The sequence below is a fragment of the Macrotis lagotis genome, chromosome 2, assembly GCF_037893015.1.
Source record: "Macrotis lagotis isolate mMagLag1 chromosome 2, bilby.v1.9.chrom.fasta, whole genome shotgun sequence".
NCBI lineage: Eukaryota > Metazoa > Chordata > Mammalia > Peramelemorphia > Peramelidae > Macrotis > Macrotis lagotis.
In genome coordinates, this window is record NC_133659.1 from 159751728 (window position 1) to 159765158 (window position 13431).

General features: G+C 37.8%; 1 protein-coding gene across 1 annotated transcript in view; it reads left to right on the top strand.

Annotated features, from left to right (window-relative positions):
* SPTA1 (spectrin alpha, erythrocytic 1) overlaps nucleotides 1-13431 on the top strand; it is a 98037-nt gene that overhangs the window by 18970 nt on the left and 65636 nt on the right. The window contains 6 exon segments of the mRNA XM_074223134.1: nucleotides 598-802; nucleotides 4032-4213; nucleotides 6674-6917; nucleotides 8463-8585; nucleotides 9700-9917; nucleotides 10210-10302. Of these exon segments, the coding sequence (XP_074079235.1) occupies nucleotides 598-802; nucleotides 4032-4213; nucleotides 6674-6917; nucleotides 8463-8585; nucleotides 9700-9917; nucleotides 10210-10302 (1065 nt within the window).

Consider the following 13431-nt stretch of genomic DNA (forward strand, 5'->3'; position numbering starts at 1 on the left):
AAAATATTTCATTACATTCATGTTATGTGGTACATTCATGTACCACAATTTGTTTAACTACTCAATAAATGAAAACAACTCCTTTATTTTTTTTTGGTGTCACCATCATCCTCCTGCTCACTCAGATCCAATAGCTCAACTGTTTTTGACTCATATATCACTCATATCCTCTAACCATATGTTTCACTCATACCATCACAAATAAGTTGCCAAGTCCTCTTGACTCTTATTTACTCATTCCTGATATAACCACTCTTTTTCAGACTATCATCAACCATCACCTAGTCTATTGTGACAACCACATTAATTAGTCTTCCCACTTCCAGACTCTTCTCCTCTGATCTTTTCAGTATATGCTTTCCAGTATATGTCTCTGTTGGAGGGACATTACCTCTATCATATTGTAAAGAGAGAAGAGATATTGCTGTATAGTGTAAGAGGAGACAGGATGTTTAAATGATGACCCATTTCTTTGTTAATATGGCTAGATTTTTCAAAAGTGATATACTCAAAACTCTAAATTCTCTCTTCTGTCTCTAGGACTTTCACTTCCTCTTCTAACACTGCATTTCATTTCTATCTCCCTCTTTCCAATAGGACTCGCAGAACCTAAAGAGTCGAGTTCAAAAACAACAAGTATTTGCAGAGGAGCTGATGACTAATGAGATCTGCCTCAACAACCTAAAGAAAACTGGCCAGAAAATGATTGATGGCAACCACTATGCCTCTGACAATGTGGCTGCCCGCATTACTGAAGTCACTGCTCTCTGGAATGAACTCCTGGAAGCTACAGAGCAAAAAGGTCAGAAGAAGGACTTCTCAAGACAGGCTAATTTTGTTACTGACTGTGGTCCTTACCAGGGCCTTTTTTCCATCATTATTGCAAATATGAATATTCCTCTTATTACCTGGTTAAGTCTAGCCTAAAGAAGGAGATTTCTTCTGTCCCTTATTCTTTCCAGTTGCTACTTTATAGTCACTAAGTTTTTCATACCACCTGAAGTTTCTGAATCTTCTTGAGTTTGATTAGACCTCATTGCTTGAAAAGATAACACAAGGAGCATATATGCACTGTGATAGTTCATTTTAACTTGATCATAGGCACCTTAAATAGTAATGTTTCCATGAATGAAGACCAAGAAAACAACTCATTTCTGGAGTCAAACATTTTTATATAGACAACTTGTATAAGGACATTACAAGATAACCAATCTTCCTTCCCCCTCCCACTCTATGCCATTAGGTCACTCTATGGAACAAAATGATTCAGCTCTTATCTCTAGAGGCTGGATTTTTAAGGCAACTAGGTGGTGCAACTAATAGAATTCTGGCTTTCTAAAGAAGGTGATGTAAGGAAAAACCATTGAAGAACAATCAAGATAAAGGTTAAGACTAAGAGAACCAAGGAATATCAGTCAAAGACAAAGCAAGAAGAAAACTGACTCTGGACATATTACTTAGTTTCTTAGTTACTTAGTTGTTTCTCTTAGTTTCTTATTTTGTAACATGGGGGCTATTAATTATACTTTTGTCATAGGATTGTTGTGATGATCAAATGAAATAATACATGTGAAGTGATTCGCAAATGTTAAAGCTCTTATAATTGGTAAATATTATTATTAGTAAATACCAGTTGCTTTTTTTTTTGCTTAACCATTTCTACATAAGAATCTTGTGGAAATACTACCACTCTCCCACTCTACTCCCATCTCTGGAATAATAATGGAATAATACAAATCTAGAAAAATGAAAGCACTGGTCAAAGGCTGGCATAAGTCCCATTACTATAAACTCTAGTCATATTTGCTAATATGCATCCACCCTTCTGTTATGCCAGCCTATTTTCTATTGTTTGTGCCTCTCTTGGAGGCACTTTCCTACTCTTGAAGACACTATTCAGCTCCCCACCTTTTCTCTTAATTTTTTTTCCTGGTTTAAAGAATCAGTAAATCAATTCACAAGAATTTTAGTGCTGACTAGGAGCCTAATATGCTAATATCTACTTTCTCATGATGAGGTTTGTCCTATTCTATTCATTAGACTGGGCAAATTTCCAAAATGCCAAGCTCTTAACTGGATTTTCAAAGATTGACATTATCCCAAGTGATGTTATGCAAGGTAGGACTTGAAGGTTGATTGTTGCTATTTTTCTTCTGCATCCTAGACAAGGAGAGTCCTCTAGGAAAATTACCATTATCCACTGAGAATAGTCTCACATGTTCATCTACCTCCCTTTATTGATACTATTTCATCTACTCAGTTAGCCAGTTACTAATATTCAACAACATAATAAGTGTCTTTTTACTAGCAGTCAGTACATCTGTACTGAGAGCCTCCTAGGTGAGGGCAGAAACTGGTTCTGGATATTGAAAAGAAATCAGGATAGGAATAGGAGATGAAGCATTTGTCACTGGAATATTTCTAGCCTGATATGGCAGAAAGAACATATCAATAAGCCAAAGATGGCAGGGAGCAGGAGTAGGGAAAGGGCATCATTTTGACCAAGATGTGAAAGTCAAGTTTCAATGAACCAATCAAGAGTTTTTGTAATTGTCATTAGTGTGTTACTATAGTGTCATCAGTTCCTAGGTCTCCATGGTAATTGTTTCCATAACTTTAGAAAGAAATTAGTGTTGCATCTACTATGTGCTTCCACAAGGTCATGCAACCATGGCCTTTAGGCATACATTCTAGTAGAAAGAACTCGCAATACCATTACAGAGTCATTCACACATTTTTAGGCAATCAGAACTTTATCAAACACAAAATTTTCAAACTCAGTATTATAGTCAGTCAATGAAAATTTATTAAATAAAAATAAGTATTTATTAAATATTTATTATTTACCAAGTAATATGATGAGTAATGAGGATTCAAAGAGTAACAAACAGCATTCCATGCCTTCAGGGAGCTCGCAATGGGATTACATAACACTATGTTATTTTAGAATGGTGGAAGGCTAATTTCAAAATTAATCATCAATAACCTCCTAAAGTTGACACATCCAAAGGAATGGCTCTGCAACCATCATAACTTCTTCAGAGTAGGATGACTTTACTGATTGTCATATTTAATGTACTTAACTGTTAGTTCCTATATTAACCCGGATAGCCCTCACCAGTTTTTGCCAGTCTGACTGCTAACAGACAATTGAGAAAGATAATGAAGGGTGAGTTCAATAGCTGAAGCTAGACTAACTGCAACAGGAGACACAGCTGTTGTTGAGGATACAGTTAGAGGAGAAATCAGTGTCCAAAGAGTCTTGACATAGGTCTTTGAATTTAAACTTGGGAGGAATCTTGGAGGAACAAGTCCCTTCTTTGAAAGATGAAAAACCTGAGAGAGGATTTCTGAGAGAGCAGGAGTGTGGCATAGACTTTAGAAGGAAGAGTGAGACAAATATAAAAGGAAAAAACATTGAAAAATAATTATGATAAAAGTTAAGACTAAGAGAACCGAGGAATATCAGTCAAAGACAAAGCAGGTAGAAAACTGGGAATGTTGCAGGCCCTGATATCAAGCTAGGGAGTGAGTAGAATGACTAGTTGGTGATTTTGGAGCTTTTGGAGGAGACCGAAGCCACTAGGTAGCCAGGTTTTAAATCTTGGGAGTGAAACCCACCTCCAGTAGTACTCAAAAGGTCTTAAGTACTATCATCAGAGCCCTCTCCAACTTCCTATGCCTCTTGGGCATTGAGAGATTACTGAAGTATGGCATAATGAAGGCCTGCCATGAAAGGAATAAACATTTATTAAACACCTATTTTTTGCTAATTGCTGTCCAAAGAAATATACAAACATTATCTTATTTGATCCTCACAACAACCATGGAAGGTGGAAATTATTATGTTTCCTATTTTTACAATGAGACAATTGAGTCAGGGGTTAAGTGACTTGCCCAGGGTCACATAACTAGTAAGTGTCTAAGGTGAAATTTGAATTCAGGTCTTCCTGACTTCATGCCCAGCAATCTATCTTTTATGTTACAGTAAAGTAAGTATTTTCCTGATCCTGAGACATATCTTCCTGCAGGAACCCAACTGCATGAAGCCAACAAACAGCTCCAGTTTGAGCAGGGCGTGGAAGACTTGGCACGCTGGTTGGAGGAAGTGGATAATCAGGTTGCCTCTGAGGATTATGGGAAAGGCCTGGCTGATGTCCAAAATCTCCTTAGGAAGCATGGAGTCTTAGAGACTAATGTGGATGCTCACCAGGTACCTATACTCTTTAGCTATTAAGGTCTACTGAGGGTGGAAGGTATAGACCATTATTAGACTGTGAGCTCATTGAGGGAAAGAGTTATTTTTATTTTTATTTTGTTTTTGCATTTCCAGCATGGTGTCTGTCACATTGTAGAAGCTTTGTATAATATTTATTGGAAATCAATAGAAAATAAAAACATTTATGCAAAGGTCAGAGATCAAAAATCAAACGATCCCCTTTCTGAGCTAAATATCCTTTATGAATAGAATATCAATCTTAATGATTCTCAAGGTAAGAAAGAAAGAGGATGTGTGTGAGGGAAAAGCAAATATAGTGGCAAAAGCTCACACAAGGTTTTGGCCAGAAGACTTGGATTCTATTCCTATTTTCACCACTTACTATGATACCTTGGGTAAATGAAGGAAACTCTCCAAGCCTCAATTTCTTTATCAATATGCAATTTCCTGACTCACGGGATTATTGTGAGTAAAGTGTTTTATATTCCTTAAAGTGTTATAGAAATATGAATTGCATTTATTATGTAATATATAGAATATAAGTATAGTCCAACAAAATAGGTGATAGATATCCAAACAGGACAGTAAAAGGAGAGTACTAGGACAGAATAGTCATTTAATGTAAGTTTGAGTAGACTTCCAGTAGTGAAGAAAGGAAGAGAATATTGGATAAAGGAAGGGAACTGTTTGGGGTGGTAGAAAGGGGAATTAAGGAATAAGGTAATTAAGAATCCATAAATAGCCCAATAAGTACTCTGAGATGGAAAGATTGAAATGAGGTGCAGAATTTTCTGACTGGGGTGTAGAGTACAAGCCAAGGTGTTCCATTTTAAAGTAATCAAAATGGGAGACATTTGGTGGAGAACCTTTAAAATGTGCATTGAGGAGTGCATATACATTTATTAATAGGAACTGTGATGGACAATTGAATAATATAAAATTTGCAAAGTGCTTTGTTTATGTTCTCTCATTTATAAACTGCACAGCAACTCTGTGAAGAAGACACTGAAGGTATTTTTCTTACTTTATAAATGAGAAAACTGAGGTTCAGAGAGGAAATATAATTTTAAAGTGTCCATAGACAGGATTTGACCCTAGGCTTTCCTAACTCCAAGTTGAATACTCAAGAAAAGTACACCATGTTGCCTCTATTAATAATTAATTGGGGGTCACTATTAAATTCTGAGCAGAGAGAGAAGGATTTCAGTATATCAGCAGTAACCTGCCCTCAAGAGAGGGATAGATGGGAGAGCTGTTTGAACCATGATGCTTTATAAGGAGTTTAGATAATGACCTGCTGGGCACATATATCCATTAACAGCTAAGGTTTAATACCCTCTAAGCAATTCTTCAAGACTATAAATGGCAGAGAAAGTCCTGTTATTGTTCAATACTGTTAGATGCTTCCTACCTCATTTGGGATTTTCTTGGCAATGATCTTGCAGGGCTTTTCCATTTCCTTCTCTAACTCATATGCTATTGCTCATTTCCTTTGCTTGAGGGAGGTCCCTCCCCTGAGGTTCCCCATACTAATAAAATCAAGGGCAGTGATATCAAACCCAAATAGAAACGTATCTTTGGTGTATATTGTCTTAGAAAACTACAAATTAATGATATCTCTGATGTATAATGTTTTATTTGCTTTGTTAAACATTTTTCAATGACATTTTAATCTGGCTAGGACAGTAATCCAGAGTTTGGAGGGCTTCTTGAGCTGGGAATATGTTTTTGACATGTTTGCTTTAGGGTAAACAAAGTACCTTGGGGATTAGAAGGTTGAAAATGTTCATTACCTCCTTCGCTTCTCATATCTGAAGAATGTAAGAATTTTGGGTGTTGTTATTATATGCATTTTATAGATGAGAAAATGAGATTCAGAGTTTAAGAATAGGTATATAGCTTTATATATATGTATGTATATATATATAAAACTATATGTACTAATATATATATATAAATACACAGACATAGCTATATAGATATGCATACAAATACATATATATTATATATCTACATATATATCAATACATCAGAGTTGAATTTGAAATCATTTGTTTTTCTTACCACTGTATCATGTGGAAAGCTTATTTTTATTTCCATTTACCCATACCTTGTGGCTTCCATTGTACCTTTGGGTTTCTTTAGAAGGCCACTAGAAATAATGAGATCTCTAATTCTTACCAACTTAACTTTTGATCAAAGTCAGTTTATATTAGTTCACTCCTTTGCAAAATTTCCAGATTGGAATGGATGAGTTCTAGGTCTCTTTTTCATTCTCACTTTATTATAAATTTAGGAATGTGAGGTAAAACAGAGAGAAGAGCCTTATTAGGCTCCCCCAGAACTAATTGACAGAAAGACTACCTTGCCTAAAATAAAAGTACTGACCTTCCTTGGGTTCATCTCCATTGACTGTGATGAAGAAATGACTTGCATGCTCTTTTTCACTCTTAGGACCAAGTAGATACAATCACAGACCTAGCTGCCTATTTTGAGGAGGTGGGGCATCCTAATGCTGGAGAAATGAAAGAAAGGCAGGAGTCCTTGGTGTCACGTTATGAGGCTCTGAAGGAACCACTATCCAAAAGGAAGATGAAGCTCATTGACCTTCTGCGACTGCAACAGATTTGCCGGGATGCTGAGGATGAGGAGGCTTGGATCCAAGAGACAGAGCCTTCTGCAGCCTCTACTTACCTTGGTTAGTACACAATGAGTCAGTCTCCAAGAATTTCCTCACTAAGGGAAAAAGCAGTGGAATCTTTGTCATCCATTAACTATGAATGGGTATTTGGAAATAGGGGAACTGTTAGAAGGAGTCTTCTGATTGGGCCTTGTCACATGCAGAGGCATGAGTGTAGATAAGCAAATTGAAGTTCTATATCAACTTTATGGGAATTTGCTTTAACCTCTTGGGAAAGGTTTAGTTTGAATAAGGGCTTCCCTCAGTGTCTGGTAATGTAGACAAAACTGGCAAAATTCCTATGATGCCAGTCTTCTGGGAGTAATTTATATAGTCTTAAGACTTCTGCTCCCACTTCATTTTGGTTAGTGACCATTGACATAAATGTTGATCAGGACCAGAGTTGGAATCCTATTTAGGGGAATCATATAATCTTAAGGATATTATATGGGAATAGAGATTGTGGGAAATGCATAGGATGGATAAGTCAGTGTGTGTGTTTTGGGGGGATGCTGTCCAAGGGCAGGGGCTTATATACAATCCAAACATGTGGATTATGTGTATGTATGTATATCTATAGCCATATACAGAGAAAAATAGAGAGAGAGAGAAACAGAGAGAGAGAGAGAGAGAGAGAGAGAGAGAGAGAGAGAGAGACATAGAGAGAGAGAGACAGAGAGAAAATATTACATGTCAATGATTAGTGAGGAAGGTGTATAGGTAACAGGGTAGTGATTCCAGATCTTGAAATCAGGAGACTTGGTTATGACTCTCAGACTTCTCATTTATAAGTTGTATATCTCAATATAACAATTTTACATGTTTTGACCTCAGTTTCCTAATATGTTAAATATGTATGCATATATACTATAAATATTATTAAGCAAAATGTGAGTTTAAATCCTGAGTCACTGGAGATTAGAGTGATTAGAACTATGTAGAATTACTTCTGAAGAGGAAACTTCATTAAACCTTGAAGAGTTGGAGGGCTTGTATAGAGAAAAACAGAAAGTCCTAGATGAGAGGAACAGCATAATTTTCAAAACAAGAGAGGATCAAGCTTGGGTAGGACAAACCTGGTAGTCATACTTGGTTGGAGCATAAAATTTAAAACAAGGGGGTCACAAGAAGTGAGGGATATATATATAAATATAAATATATATATATATATATATATATATATATATATATACACGTATATATACGTGTGTGTGTGTGTGTGTGTGTGTGTGTGTGTGTGTATGTGTGTGACTAAGAAGGAGTTAGTGGAAGCACTTTGAGAAATTATGATATTTTCTTCAGGCTTTTAGAGAGAATAAGGAAAAACACTCCCTTCCCTTTTATGAAGTAATTAATGCAAGTCTCAGGGGCATAAGAGAAAAGAGACTAAATAAAGTTAAATGCTATCTATACAGAACCTTGGGAATGAATTTTAGTCCTAGGAATTAAATTGTGAAGGTAGTCCTGGATCATGTCCAAATGATAGTCTTTCTTTCCCTCATTAGATATAAGTACTTGAATATTTATGAACTGGTAGTCTAAGAATCAATTTTCTCTTTCTAGGAAAAGACCTAATTGCTTCTCAGAATCTACTGAATAGGCACCAGGTCATCCTGGCTGACATTGCTAGTCATGAACCCCGAATTCATGTCATTACAGAAAGAGGAAACAAAATGGTGGAAGAAGGTATGGTCATGGAGACTGGATAAATCCTCACTTTCTCAGGGCTCTCTGGGCCAACTTTGTACCCCAGAGTTAGGAGGAACCTTAGAAGATATTGAATTAACTTCTTATTCTTTAAGAGGTACAATAGATAAAACTCTAAACCTTAAGTCAGGAAGACCTGAGTCAAATTGAACCTTGGACAGTTACCAGGTATATGACTCTGAGCAAGTCATTTAAGCTTTGGCTGCCTTAGTTTCTTCAATTTTAAAATGGATATCATAATAACACCTCCTTCCCAAGGTTGCTGTGAACATAAAATCTCCACATAGGTACTTAAAAATGTTTTTCTCTTCCATTTGCTCTCCAATATAAGAATAACTTCTGTTGTATCTGCAATATGGGATCAACCAGTCTTTACTTAAATACTTCTCTTAGTGGAGAGTTCTTTCTCTTGTAAATCAACATTAATTATTTAAAAGCTTTTTTTTTACTCCCTTTTGTTAGCTTAAATTAATCCCTATCTCATATCTTCTCAGAGACCATTAAGGTTTACCTAAGGTTTACCTAGAAGTTCTGCCCCCTGGAGTCAAGGGACAGGAAAGAATAACCCTTATTCCCTTATTCTTTGGAAGTCAGCCATTTTATCTTCCTCCTCTTCTCCATATGAAACATTCCCTTTTGTTAACTATCCTGGTTATCCTATAAGATTTTTATAATTTTTCAGTATTCCTCTTAAAATGCCTGAACATGCCATTCTTTGTGTGGATTTAATGATTAATGCACATTATAACAATTATTTCTATCCATAACTAAGCCATATGATCACTCCCATACATTTGCCAATATCCAAGATCAGGTCCTCCCAAAGACTTTTAAGATGCCTAGCTAGGTATACTATCAGGTACTATATGCTTCATATTCTAGGGCCCTTCTAAAATCTATGAAGTTCACTCAGATCTAATTATCCTCAAACCTTTTGGCAAGAACCCTTTTAGCAATAGCTCCATCCTACAACTCCAGTGTCTAGTTACTTAGATGATCTTAACACAGTTCTTTTATTCACTTTTGAATATACTTTAGGACTAGCTGTATAATGGGGAAGGGAATCATTAATCATTCCCTATATGTCCTTCAGGGCACTTTGCTGCAGATGATGTAGCCTCTAGGGTAAAGAGTCTAAATGAAAAAATGGAGTCTCTTCAGGGCCGGGCTGCCCAGCGACAGCATGACCTAGAGGACAATGTTAAGTTCCAGCAGTACCTTGCAGATCTACATGAAGCAGAGGCCTGGATTCATGAGAAGGAGCCCATTGTGGACAACACAAGCTATGGGGCTGATGAGGAAGCTGCTGGGGTAGGTTTGAACAAAGAGCCCCAGGAACCCCAACTAGATGGAGTCAATCAATAGTAGATGTTTATTAAATGCCTCTTGGAATGAATTTGATTGGACCTAACCCAATGACTTCCTTTTTTTTTTCAGTGAGGAAACTATTTCCAGAGAGAGGAGCACTTGCCAAGGCCACACTTTGACAATTCAGCCTTCTGTCTTTCCCTCTACCTTCACCTCTCCTCTAGCCCTGAGTGTCTCATTTTCCTGTCCTGTAATCCCTGAACTCCCACTGACAACTATTTTTTTTTATTTCTAGGCCCTTTTGAAGAAGCATGAAGCCTTCCTTGTAGATCTTAATGCCTTTGGAAGCAGCATGCAGGCTCTGAGGGAGCAGGCAGAGGCATGCCAGGTAAGTGGGAGGTGAGGGGAAAAGGGGATCTTCTCTCCTACTAACATACAAAATGGGTTCTATTGACTACTGGGTTCTGTTTCTTACTGCCAACACAGCAGCTGGTAACAAAAGTCATCATAACTCATCCACTAGAATGGGGACAAAGGGGAAGGAATGTCCTCTGCCTTCAAATATTCAAAGAGCTGCCATATGGAAGAGAAATTATATTAGTTCTATAGTACTCAACCCCAGAGGACAAAGCCAAAACAAATGTATAGAAATTTTGCTGGCATATTTTAGACCTAATAATCTAAATGGAATGGATTTCCTCTGAAAATATTGAGGTTCTACATCGAGAAGTCTCCCAGATAGACTGTAGAAAACTATTGGCCAGAGATATTACAGTTGTACTAGTTGGTTTCTAAGGTTCTTTTGAACTCTGAGCTTCTATGTTTCTTTTAATATCTCCTACTTTGTTCAGGGGAAGTAAACAGCCCCTCCCTTAAGGGAGCCTGTTTAATGGGAGAGATGGAAACTCAAAGGAAAGAAAAAATTAGAAAGAGACTGAGAGACAAACAAACCAAGGCGATTCAGCCAGCACTGACTGAACAAGTATAATATATCTATCTCTGCAAGCTGTGCCAAATAGTTTGCATAGAAATAAGTCTAAATGAATACCCTCTGGACCATAAAAAGATGCACTTAGAAGATACAATAATTGTAGGATTGCTGCAAATAGAGTGAGGCAGAGAAGGTTGGGAAAAAGTTTGTCTTGAAGAGAATTTTTAAGACAGGGACTTGGTTGTTCCAGGGGACAATCTCTGTTCCCACTTGTATTCTCAATGCTTAATTTCCTGGAAAAAGTCAGTAATAGAAAAAGTCTCTTGTCCTGAGAAAAAGATGATGTGTACAAGAAAAATAAATATTAAAAATAAATAAATAAGATAAAAATAAATATTTTACTTCCGGCCAAGATGGCGGAGAGAAGACAGGCACAATTCTAAAGTCTCCTGACCTCTTGCCCATCTATCACATGAAACAAACCTCTTAAAAGAAATCCGAACCAGGAAACCCAGAAAGAAAAGCCAGGAGAGGAAAATCTATCTCAGGATTTGTCTCCCGCAGCAGCCTTGCCTGAGTACCTGCAGGTGAGTCTGAGCTCCCAGGGAAGATCAGACAAGGGTCAACCAGAGCAACTGCTGAATTGGAACCGGGAGTCTGAGGGCCAGAGTGCCAGACCTGCTGGATCAGTGGTGGGGCTGGACAAAGGGGGCTTGGGTCCGCAGGGAAGCAGAGATGCTGGTGTTGGTGTTGTCCCCCTGGAGCTTGGGGAAGGGGCTGTGGGGAGAGGTCTGGTGCAGGAGAGCTGCGGACATCATCCCTGGGCTCCTCAGATCTGAGAAACTTTGAGCCCATGCCTCCATTGCACTGAGGCCTCCTCCCAAACAAATGCAAATTACTTCTGCCTCAGGGCCAGGTGTATGAGCAAAAGAACCAGCCCAGCTGAGGAATCACCTCAGGCCAGGGTAAAGCCCACCATTGATTGAAAGCAAAAGAATTCAATAGCTCCAATTCCCTCCCTCAAGCAAAGGGAGAAGGCCTTGCAACCAAGACCAAAGACACTCCAGAGAGGGCAACCAGCACCTCCTACTGGCCAGCCAGAGAAACTGCACTCAGTTAAGCTTTTAGAGATCCCAAGCCCAGGTGAACCAGCCCCACCCAACTCAAGGTCTTAGCATAATGAAGAAGGGTCAGGAGGGAAGGTGTATCCATAGAAAAATTCCTGGAAGGGAAAGACTCCAACCCAGAGACACCTGGAATATCTGAGGAGAATACAATCTGGTCTGCAGCACTTAAAGACTTCCTTGAAGAAATAAGGAAGGAGTTTAAAATTTGGGGGAGACAATTAATACCTTGCAACAAGAAAACAAAACCTTAGAAAGTAGAATTGAACAATTACAAAATAAGAACAATTCTCTCAGATCCTCAAATGAGCAAACGCAAAAAGAAATTAATTCTCTCAAAACCTCAATTGGTCAAATGGAAAGCTCTTTCAAAAGTAGAATTTACCAATTGGAAAATGTTAATGAAGAAAACTCCTCCCCCCAAAAAATAATGGAGTCTACAGAAACTAATGATTCCATGAGACAGCAAGAGTCAGTTAAACAAAATCAAAAAATAGAAAAAATAGAAGCAAATGTGAAATACCTCATCAACAAAACCACTGAGCTTCAGAATAGATAGAGGAGGGGCAACCTGAAAATTATAGGACTTCCTGAAAACATTGAAGAGAAAAAAAGCCTGGACTTAATATTACAGGATCTAGTGATGGAAAACTACCCTGACATCATTGAATCAGAGGGAAAAGTAGTTATTGAAAGAGTACATCAATCCCCACCAGAAAAAGATCCTAAAATGAAAACACCAAGGAATGTTGTGGCCAAATTCCAGAACTATCAGATAAAAGAGAAAATCCTGCAAGCAGTCAGAAAGAAACAATTTAAATATCAAGGAGCCACAGTAAACATCATGAAGGACCTGGCTGCATCAAATTTAAGGGATCGAAGGGCCTGGAATGAGATATTTCAAAGAGCACATGAGCTTAGAATGCAGCCAAGAATCTAATTTCCTGCAAAGCTGAGCCTTCTCTTCCAGAGAAAAAGATGGACATTTAACGAAATGGAAGAATTCCAAAAATTTCTGATGAAAAGACCAGAGCTAAACAGAAAATTTGGATATCAAACAGGAGGTTCAAGAGACACATGAAAAGGTAAAAAAAAAAAGGGGGAGCGGTAAAAGGAAAAAAAATGCAATCCAGCAAGTTGAAACTGGCTATATCCCAGCATGAGCGGGGGGAAGAGACTCTCATAAATCCTGAGAAATGTAACTCTAACAGAGAGAATATATCGAGCCAGAAATGATGGACATCCATGACCTATCCATGAGACTGATATCTAATGTGATGTAACTGGCTTTAACTCCACTGAGGAGAAAGACTCTAATAACTCTCACAAATTTTGACTCTATTCAACAGAATATACTGAACTAGAAGGGACAGACACTCAGAATTTTCTAGGACTTAGATAGAATGATCTAAAAAAAATACACTACCTCCCTAAAAAGGGGGACAGGAAAGAGACAGGAGGA